The sequence below is a fragment of the Pygoscelis adeliae genome, unplaced genomic scaffold, assembly GCF_000699105.1.
Source record: "Pygoscelis adeliae isolate BGI_AS28 unplaced genomic scaffold, ASM69910v1 Scaffold45, whole genome shotgun sequence".
NCBI classification, from domain to species: Eukaryota; Metazoa; Chordata; class Aves; order Sphenisciformes; family Spheniscidae; genus Pygoscelis; species Pygoscelis adeliae.
The window spans coordinates 5,981,776-5,993,101 of NW_008825114.1; the positions used below are offsets into that span (position 1 = coordinate 5,981,776).

Here is an 11,326-nt window from a genome sequence, read left to right on the forward strand (position 1 = left end):
ATAAAAGTACTCAAAAATACAGTTTATAATCTGCTTGGTATCAACATTTCTATCAGTTTTCTTTTTGGAGTACATGTGCTTGTTACTCACGATGAGTAACAATGCATACCAGCCTGATATAAACTCTGGAGGGGAATGTTGTACTTTTAAACTCTCTTCATAATTATTTAGTAACTTTAAAACAAACTAAGGCATGTAATCTGAATGAGTCAGAAAGATCCCCCCCCCATAATAATAATTTTATTCTTAACCTGCAAATACAGGAGAATGGACGTTAGGCCAAATGGCCTAAAGCTAATAATTGCTTTCAAGAAAAGTTTGCATACATTCACAAGACTGACACTAAGAAAACTGCTACTGAATCCTGGTATTTTCAGTTGTCTCTGCCATTTGTAAAGCTCTACCCCTGTATCTTTTCCAGAATTAGCATGTTTACAGAGGAAGCATCACTTTGTAGCACATTAAAACAGACTCAAAACCAGTAACGCCCACTCGAAAGCAAGATGTGGCCAAAAAGTGGAAAGCTTTCCTCTTAGAGATGCAATGCACCTACATAAGAAAAATGGGAAGCCTCCCCGCCATTTGTTTACTGCTATGACAAAAGCAAGAACCACATGGTCGAATAGGCAGAATGGGGGAAAAATACTTCCTGCTTTAAAGCTTTAAAAATGCTCTAAGATACCTTTATGTACAATTTTTCATATGCAACTTATAGCAGTGAGTAACAGTGCAGCCCTAAAGAGCAGTGGAGCCTGCTAGCCAAGTAACTGCTACTGCAAGCTCCTTCCCCCAGCCTCTTTTACATACCCACAGGAGCACAGCTGACAAATGCACTTCTTCAGGGATGGAACTACATGCAAAGGCACAGGCGATATAGGAGACATGTTTGCGAAGAAAAACAGTTATGGTTCAGGTCTTTCCCAGCAGTTGCTCTATAGCAGAACAAAACAAACAAACAAAAAAAACCACTCTTCAGCAGCAGTCCCTGGAGACAATTATGTCAGAAGATGACCTGGGAACCTCCAGAAGCAGGGACAGAGCACATGAAACTGGCACAGATTGCACTACACATCGCAGCTGACCAGCTCCTTCCCTGGGGCAGCATATCCAGGTTCCTCTGGTGGCATCCCAGAGCTCTGTGGTCCTGCTTTCAAGCCTCTTCTGACTCAGCCATGAAAGCCTTGACAGTCACCTAGGGAACCTTTGTGAAATCACCAGTACCAAGCTCTAGAGCCCAGGTCTGCAAGGAGCACAGCTTGGTGTGTTCCAGACAGCCCATAGCTAAGGTCAGACCTTCCAATTCTCTAGCTGTTTGACCGTGATTACATCAACATGTAAATGGGCTATTAAGAAGCACTTGCCTCTTAACTGTTAACATGTCCGCAGCCACATTATAGCTTCCACAACCAGCCACATAAGTCTTTTTTCATAAAGCTTGTCAAATTCTGCTTTATAAGGAAGATGTCAAATACACGTGGGGATTCTTCTTAAAACCTATTTGCAACTGTTTTTGAAGAAAGGAGGAGAAAGATATACCAGAAGAACAACTTTGCTTAGCAAGCCTTCAAAACTCTGTAAACTTATCAGGTTAGGGGTCAGTACTTTTACTGTAAGAAGTTTATCTGCTGGAACCTCAACTTTTACATTCCCACCCCACAACAAGCAGTATTATCAGTTACTTACACCACAGTGTCATATATGTGTATCAACTATTTGAGAATAAAGTGGCATTAACACTACCAGAAGTCATAAATTTTTAGAGCTTTAGTGTAAAACATTTATTCAGTAATAAGCCTAAATAAATAGGCACTTCAGTAAAGTTTATAAAAAGAGAGCAGCTTCTATCAACAGGTAGAACTGATCCCAATATCGACCAGAAGTATCAATACAAGAGAAGAATCCAATGAATTTTACTTGGTCCTCTACATTTCGGTGGGTTTTGGTTTTGCATTTGTTTGGTTTTTTGGGGGGTGGGGGGATTAGGGACAAGATGGAGACACCAAATTTCACTATTTCTCATTTGAGACTGTTTTTCCATTTTCTAGGATTATGCTATCCTATCAACATCTGCTATTTTAAAAATGTCCTTAAAAAGGAACATACTTCTGTACATAAATGGTGGGCTGTACATAGAATGCTACTATGGATGACATGAAATTGGAAGAACAAGAGCAGGCAACAAGACTGGAATACAGCCTCCGTAAAAAACAGAAAGGACTGCCAACATCTGCATCTAGGCAGTGCTTGGAGAAAATGCTACATGCTCAAGTGAGCCCTAAGTGTGCTACTATGGTTATGCTTCTGCTTTACAAATTCTACACTGATGATGATTCCTTTGTGTCCGGCTTCTCATTCAACTGCTCTTTATCTGGAAGAAAAAAGTGTATTAGTTAGCACTCTATAATATTAAATTAATTGACAGAAATACTGCTCCAAAAGTGTTTGGTGTATATTAAAAAAAAAAATCATATATGAAATGGTACTTCTAATTTTGATAACTGTTCCAACTTGCTTGGAACAGTTAAATCATCTGCTATCTGCACAGCCACAAATTTAAGTGAAAGCTAAATTGCAGCAAACCTTTGCACAAAATACAAATCTCACTGCTCCTTGTTGCGTTGAATTCCTAGTACTCCATTAAATACCACCTGTTTTGGTGAAAGTCTTCTGTATAACCATTACTGGATCATTTTTATTAATGCATTTCAAAAATTGACCTCACATGTAACTAAACACTGCACTACTAGTCAAACAAAGTTGACACTTCTGTTGGAAATTGGGTGAGGGGGCAGGCAGGCTGGAATGCAGGGTATTTAATAATAAAAAGTATATTAAGAAGTATTACAGACTATGAACACCTGACTGACCTCACAAAAGTTCCAATTACCTACAACACATTTCTAAATAGCCAAATTTCTTCAGAGTAAACACACTATTTCAAACTAACTTTGTGAATTCTCAAAATTTAACTTCAGATTAATTCATTGCTAAAGCACCTTAAGGCTTTTTGGGTTTTGTTTTGTTTTTTTTTAAATAGCTGCAGATTACCTCAGAAAGTCAGATGAGCACCTTTCCTCCTACTTGCAAGGTGTTGATACAACTGAAGGAAGCATGTTTCCTTTAAGTCTCATCTTCCATAAGGAATAACCATACAAATAATCTGCCTCCCTACACTTCCACAGCAGGGTTCAGCTATTCAGAGTGGGTTATTTATGGTAGTATATCCAGTGGCAGAACAGACAAAATCTTGTTGCTAAGTACATGGACACTTACCCTTCAATTTATGTATTAAGTCTAATGGGATTTCGTGTACCATTGATGCCATTTCCTCCAGATATTGACAGGATACCAGCAAAGATGACAGGGAATACTTTCTAAGAGAGGTTGGTGATGGCGTCTTGGTAAATTCTTCATCCAAGCAGAAGAGTTCTAGAGGACCGCACAATTCATCTCTTTCTCTTTTTTCCGGTCCAAGACTTAGGTCTGATCTACAACCTATAGATTCACCTCCATTATGTGTTTGATGCAGCTCCTCTTCACTTCCAGATGCAGTCTTTTTCAGCACTTTAGATGTGTTAAACAGGGACTGTGGATCCAGCTTTGATTTTTTAATATCCCCTTTATTTTTTGAACCCCCTGTTACATATGCACTGTCTATTACATCAAAATCAGACTCTGAGCTTGCAGATTTGTTGGGATCTATGTTATCAAGTTCTTCTGGAAGTGTCTCATCCAGTATCCCCAAGTGGGCAGCTTCACGACTGATAGAACTTAACAATGGAGACACATTCCAATGCAGCATCCCATCCACTAAGGAACCGTGAAAGTGCTCTGAAAGTAGAACATCTGTTCTACTATTGTTTTCTGAACAAACATCTGGAGTATTCATGCTCTTCTTTACATATTGAAAAGTCTGTTCTGGATCTTCTACAGAACTTTTGTTCAAAACACCACATTTTAATTCCTGTTCTTCAGTTCTCTCACTCTCTTGCATTCCAGATGTTTCCAAAATTGGAGATTCAATGATATGACTTATCCTCATCTGCTCTCGAGGTCTAAATTCTGTAGAACTTAATTGGGACTTCCTTTCTGACAAGGGAGGATCAAAGTCAGGTACAGGAGATGGCGGGATAGAGCACATGAATCTAGAGTCTGCCACCTCCTGCATTATAGGTCTAGCATCCACTGGAGCTTCTTCTGTCATTACTTCAGTTGGGGCCAGCTCTATCTCTGATGAGCCCTCAGTCTGAATAGCTTTTCTCCATGAGCTTCTAATTTCAGTAACTAAATGGAACAAACCAAGGTAAAATTTTAGTACTTTCATACTCTCAATCCATCTGGTTTTCTTCTGTCCCTTCAGTAACATAAGCAATCTGAGAAAGAAGACATATAGCTGCTTTATATTGTTGATGCTTAGTTTTCTTCCTGAACACAAAGGGGATTCTACACAGGAAAAAAAATCTATGTTAAATAATTCACAGTATTCACATCTTATTAGGCCTACTATGTTGTGTTACAGAGTGAGCCATTAGGATAACTTGCAGCTTCACTGAAATAATTATCTTTTTCTTCTTCTGTGACATGTACGATGTCAAGGAACTAATCGCATTTCTAATCAATGAGTATTATAAAAACAGAGTTTTAGACTTACGCAGATTTTCTGGAGTTCGGGGAATTTGTTTCCTCGTTAAAAATGGGTTAAAAGCCAGTGAGCTAATGAGATCTTCTAATGTCATTCCTTTTCCTTCACCACTCTGAGGCGACTCAGATATCACTGTTTTTGCAACCTGCAGGATGTTAGAGAAGGACAAATCCTGAGAAAGCAGAATTATAACCTCTTTATTTGTCAGTTATGGCTCAAAATAAACCCCATTCTCCAAATGATCTGAAGAGTTTGGAATCTCCTGACTCTTCTTTTGTCATTTACTACTTAGGCTCACAATGACCAGAGTGTCCTACAAACACAAAATTAAGATAGGGGACTGAAATCAGAATTTAATCCTAAGTTCCCTCATCATTTATGAATCCATCTTTAAAATAAGAAAATGTGCTCAGATAGAATATATTTAAGACACTAGTCAAGAACTGCGTAAGCATGAAGACTAGAGCCACATTTACATAAGGAAAACATTATAGCAGATGAAAAATAACTGCACCATTTCAGTGAAAGATGCAATTTACTTTCCAAATCAAGCTGTGGCACATCTTATAGTAATTCTTGTGAAGGAATTCCTTAGTTAAATCTTATATAAAATACCTAAAAGAGGAAATACCTAAATTCCTGCTTAATATTCCCAAGTCCCTATTAAATATTTAACCTGCATAACTTCAGAAACAGAAAGGGCTGCTGAATTCTTAATATATGCAGTGGTTCATAGATTAAAGTATGAGAGGTGATTAAAAAAAAAAAACCACACCATGATTCTACTGGAAGTGCTATTCACTTCACCATGACTTGTAAGTATGATAACTGCACAAGCTCCATGCTTTCAGGGTGTACTTAATTGGGCAGTGACCCCTAAAACTTAGTGACACTGATTACTATCTAGCAGAAAAAAGTAACTTTTGACATACGCAGATTACAAGAGGCATTTTATGTTATAATTAGTAATTTGTTCTCTGAACTTAATGACCATTCATTTAAAAACAAACAAAAAAACAATTTAAAAATAATTTTTCCTAACCTCTTCTGCCAGTTCATCTCTGGCTTTCTTAAGAGAGTCTTCTTTTTTGACAGGAGATTCCATCTGGGTAACATGATCACCTGCATTCTCCCACGTTTCTGAAATAGTGGACTCACCCTTTCCATTTTTTAAGATCTTTGGAGGCACAGGCTTTTTTTTTCCCTTGGAAGTTTCAATATGCAAGTTCTAGAGGAATACACAGGAATTATTAGAAGGTTTAAACTCAGGTGTCAGAAAATTAGTATGACGAAACTGCTGTACAAATTCTGAACAGCAATGGCCTTAGTGTTTAGTCAATAAAAATATTTCAGTCTTAAATTCTAACTAAACACAAAAATATTTTTACAATCGTATTTAAAGTAGGACATAAGTAGTGGCAAGGATAGGGCGTCGCATAGAACACAGACGACTCATCTGCAACTACCTTAAACACACTACAGTTAACAATTGTGCAACGGACAACTGTACATCCAAGTTGCTTTTAGGCCACATTATAACCCTTAAGTTCACACACAACTTAAAGAAACATCAAAGTCTGACCACTGCTCACACCAAAAAGACTGTTTCAGCAAGCAGGAAATCAGTGACACACTGTACATTGTACTGGAAGTCAGGTGCAACTGCACCTACTTCCTACTGTCCTTTCCTAAAGCTTAATGAGGTCCCTGGCAGTTAGCATTTACAGTTTTACATCACCGATTCAGATGTGTAAAAATACTACTTTAAAAAACAAAAACAAAACCCCACAACCCTCCCCCCCCAAATACTAAGTCTAGGCTTCAATCAATGTAAAAGCAAATATCGTAAGTTTAACTTCTTTGACAGGTAGGAAATTACTGAAGAATAAATAACCTTTTCAATTACCACGCCTTTTTTTTCAGATGCTTTTGACAACTCCAAAGGCACTGAAGAGATCCTTGGGGGGTTGGGAGGTGTGGGGCTATGGGGGACAGGGCGGGGAGAAAAAGAGGGTTTAGAGACAAATTAAACAAGTGGCATGCAAGTCTTAGTAGAAGGCCATTACACATTGTGTGCCCCGTATCTGTCCGTTACGATTTCCCTCAATTCGTCCCGGTCATCAGAAGGCATTTTTACTATAGGGAGAACATGTGACAACTAGAGCAGATTTAGCCCTAGTTGAGTATCAGCCTCCCAAAATATATTATGAAACTTTCCCCTTGATTACCAAACAGAAGAAGAAGGGACTTTGTGACACATTTTGTAAACAAGTCTTCTGTATTCTGCCATCAAAGATAGCTAGAAAGTCTTCTGCAGTCTTGGTAACGTTCTTTTCCCTAGATATTCTTCCTCTGAATCGCCTCTCGCATCCGCAGGTCTGTTCCTATATGAACTTACTGATATTTGACAATCACTTCACTACCAAAAACTTGAGTCTTATCACTTCTGATGAGCATAGTGCTAATTGCATAGCTCTTTAAAATATAAGGTACAGTTCTCACTTGTTAGGAAGAACACACCTTAAAACGTTAGTATTTACTGTTATCTGTCTTTAGAATCAGAATCAGACAAAAATCCATGCTGTACGAAGTCACTGAGAGAAATCCCAGGCTTTAATTGTTAACTACTTGGATGACCTTTGAGACTTACATGCAACTACATCTACTTATGTCTAAGTATAGGACAGCCTTCCTTTGCTAACGCCCTTTCTCTCCTAGTAGGCAACTTTCAAGTATCTGTAGGAGTCATATTATGAAATACAGTGTAATTCAAAAGGTCATGAAACCTTCCTGGCCTAAGTAAATGACAAACAGGCCAAAACTTTTTAGAATAACATTGTTTTGTGTTCTATCTTTTGCTGGAACTGTAGTGAGAGAAGTTACAGAACAAAGTGATTTTAGAAAATTCATGAGAAAAGCCTTGTTGAGAGGGTTTAGCACAGTGATTCTGCTTGGGAGTCAAGAGTTTTTTGTTTCAGTTCGGTTTTAGTTGTTATGTCTGTTCTTTTATTCTCAGGCTATACTGAACATATATGCCTACCTCAAGCCAGCCTAAGAAACAGAATTCTCTGTTTTCTCCACCCGCCTCTTAAAACTTGAGAGAATGTAGTTAAAAAGTAAGATAAAAACCTTGCAACTTGGCTGCTGCACATCCTATTCAGCAACAATCAGTTGATCAATCTGTCAACAGCTGGAGAAAGCAGCAGTTACTTTAGGACTTGCTAAATCAGGTGGATGTGACATGTAAGGAGTGGGCTACTGAAATATTCCACTAAGGATCAAGAGATGCAGTATATTCAACTCCAACAAGCAAATTTCTATTCTTTCCACTGCTTTTTTATCAATTTCTCATTAACGTCATACCATCTTGGTGGTGGCGTTGACTTATCCATCATAGTTTCCAATGCCCCATCATCTTTCTCATAACATACTTCATGAACAGAGTCACAAACATCTAGAAAAGCAAGTCAAGAGTTTTATTATTGCTTCCATTTTTTTTTTGCTCAGGCTTCCTAGGTGACACAAGTGACTCAGACCACTTCTGTAGACTATTGACAGGATGGACTTCATGAACACTTCAAGAAAAATAAATTAATACATAAGCAGGACAGTGAAATTAATCCTTTTGCTCAAGTACCACCTGCAGCCACAGATGCCACTAGCAGCCAGCACCTATTTGTGTTGTTCCTGAATGCATGTTCGAGAGGCACGATTCTATCTGCTACCCTGCACATATCAATCATACATTCCACCTTCCTCCAAACTACAATCCCAGCCACGTCATCATTACCCCCTCCTCTCCACATACGCATCAATTGTGTGGCACATCAATTCCACAAAGCAAAATTCCACCCATGTTTTCCCCACCATCTTCACCTGCATTTATCAATAAATATCTCTGTGGACATACTCATCCCTCTGATCACCGCTGCCTCAGTCCAAGCAAGGCAAGGCACACTGTAAGGAAATGTTTTGTACATTATCAGAGGTACACATACCTCAGCTCAGGACCCTCTAGAACAATAAATATCTATTCTGGCACATTGTTTGGATAAACAGCCAGAGTTTAACCGCAGTAGATCTCCATTAATCCTGAATTTCAGCTTCTGCAAACATAAATGGCATTTCCTTTTACGTTCACCTCAACACCACCTCCAAAATCCAAGCTCACTTCAAGAAGTTGGGTGAGGTTAACATTTTTTTTAAAGCTTACCATGTTAAAAGGCAGAAAGTTAGTCTTCTTAGTGGTTGGATTCTCAGATCAAGCATCTTAACCTCACAGCAGAGCGAATGCCACAGACGCTAGTTTGTCTCAAGCTTTCTGGTATTACCAGAAGCTCACAGCATTATTGTACAGTGCTTTAATCTTTGAAATTTTTAAGGCAAATGACCTTCCATTTGCAATGCTGTAGCCTTTCCTTTGCAATTTCTATAGACTTATACCTACGTACCCTCAGACTGCTGGAGCAGTGCTTTCACCTTTGCAACCAAAAGGATCTTCCCCCTATTACTTTGCAGCTTGAAATCAACACACATCTGCTATGTCATCTTTCCTAAAAGGGACTGCAAATGACAGCTGATTCAAGCTGTCTTCCCCCTCCTTTTCCACCCTTGCTTTGTAGCCTTAATTTATAGCTCTATACTAGGGACAGTCAACACTTGGTCAATAAGCGCTACCCAGTAAAATACAATCAGCTCATCAGCCGATTAGCATGTGTAACATCCATGTCTGATCAAAGTGAGCTCTGATCAGCACTGTTAACCTAATGACTGAAAGCAACCAACACAGAGATCAAGTGACGTCCTGACCAAATGGCACAGTAACTGTGGAATAAGTATTTCAAAATGCACCAGGGAAAGATGCTTACCTGGGAGGACACCTTCAATTTCTTTTCCCAGCTGACCAAAAGGAAGTTTTATCTTCTTTCTCTATTACTCCTACAACCTGAGGCAACTTTTACTGTTAGAATAAATGTATTCTCTAGAACCCATGAATGAACCTTTGTACATGGAAATCTGACTCAACATCCTTCGTGCAAGAAGAAAATACCAAACAGCTTCAGCATTGTTATTTTGCCGTATCAAAAGCTTCAGAGAATCTTTGAGACATGACAAGGTTGAAAAATGTAAGGCAGTTGTGGCAAGGAGTCATTCAGAACCAGATTATCAGAGACTATCAAAGATACTTGCAAATGCAAGCAGGGAGTCTTTTCAATTCCAAGTAACTTTCAACAATCGTGGCAGAGTGGGACAAGGGAAAGAAGCTTCTCCTGTTCACCTACCTGAAACTGATACTAGATGTCGACAAAAGACACTATCCTCATCTTCTTCTTCTGCAAGATTAAGAGAATGGGGTGCTGAAGCTCTTAAATCAAGTTCCTTTCAAAAGAAAAAAAAAAAGTTACACAAGTAGGCTGAAAAAATCTGCATATTAACAGCAATTAACAGACAATTGTTTACAACAGCTTTTCTGCAAACCAGCTGTCAGACTCAACATGAAACTTTTGCTCTCTCTGCTGGGTAGCTAGGGAAGGGTATAACCTCAGATCCCTGTATCAATGTGAGTGTCAGAATGGAAACTATTGTTCATTCATCAAGCAGATCACTTTAAAAGGGAAAAACAGAACTCAGCAGACATTCAGACTGATAGAACACAAAAGCTCAACTTCCACAGCAGGATGGACATGGCCAAAACCAAAACCAATCAGCTCGCTCTTATGCTGATCTACTGTCTTGACAAAATGGTTCCACCCCCCCATCTCAAATGAAGACACTAGCTGTCACTACGTCAAATGTATCTTCTTTAAGAAAGACTACTTCATAAAGCAATTTCTGCCATATTGTGCTATCCGATTCCCTAACCTCACATATGAAGCGTAAGCGTTGCAATAGAACACACCAGCTTAGATGCATACTCTCTCACCTTCACCCTTTCTCCTTCCCAGAATCAGATAAATTGAACGCTACTTACTGGATCCTGATCTAAGGTTAAATTAAAAGGACACAGGTGAAGAAAGCTTTTCCACTTCACTTTCCAGTCTTCCTGTTTTCTAGAAATAGATCCGCTCGTCAATACACAATGCTGTTGCTCTGTTTTTAGCCTGTAACATATGAGCATGAAAAATGAACAAAACACATCTGTTGGTGGAGATAACAATTCTGCATAGAGTATTATGTGTTCCCCTTATCCTGCAAAATCTTTGATATGTATCAAAGATTATTCATGCATTTGTGCATGTACTAAGAACTAACCGAAAATCACAACCTAAAAAGCAGCTGCTAGGTAGAATCATAGAATCATTAAGGTTGGAAGAGACCTCCAAGATCATCGAGTCCAACCGTCAACCCAACAACACCATGCCCACTAAACCATGTCCCTAGGCGCCTCATCTACCCGTCTTTTAAATACTTCCAGGGATGGTGACTCAACCACTTCCCTGGGCAGCCCGTTCCAATGTTTAACCACTCTTTCAGTAAAGAAATTTTTCCTCACATCCAATCTAAACCTCCCCTGGCGCAACTTGAGGCCATTTCCTCTCGTCCTTTCGCCAGTTACTTGGGAGAAGAGACCGACACCCACCTCGCTACAGCCTCCTTTCAGGTAGTTGTAGAGAGCAATGAGGTCTCCCCTCAGCCTCCTTTTCTCCAGGCTAAACAACCCCAGCTCCCTCAGCCGCTCCTCAT

At 39.1% G+C, this 11,326-nt stretch overlaps 1 protein-coding gene across 1 annotated transcript in view; it reads right to left on the reverse strand.

Moving 5' to 3' along the window:
* Positions 1–1,561: 1,561 nt before the first annotated feature.
* Positions 1,562–11,326, reverse strand: part of HAUS6 (HAUS augmin-like complex, subunit 6) — a 22,529-nt gene continuing 12,764 nt past the window's right edge. The window contains exons 10-17 of the mRNA XM_009328165.1: positions 10,614–10,743; positions 9,925–10,021; positions 8,006–8,096; positions 6,537–6,624; positions 5,685–5,870; positions 4,652–4,787; positions 3,274–4,284; positions 1,562–2,368 (exon numbers count right to left, since the gene is read on the reverse strand). Coding sequence (XP_009326440.1) covers positions 2,316–2,368; positions 3,274–4,284; positions 4,652–4,787; positions 5,685–5,870; positions 6,537–6,624; positions 8,006–8,096; positions 9,925–10,021; positions 10,614–10,743 — 1,792 coding nt within the window. The 3' untranslated portion in view covers positions 1,562–2,315. The remainder of the gene's footprint in view (positions 2,369–3,273; positions 4,285–4,651; positions 4,788–5,684; positions 5,871–6,536; positions 6,625–8,005; positions 8,097–9,924; positions 10,022–10,613; positions 10,744–11,326) is intronic.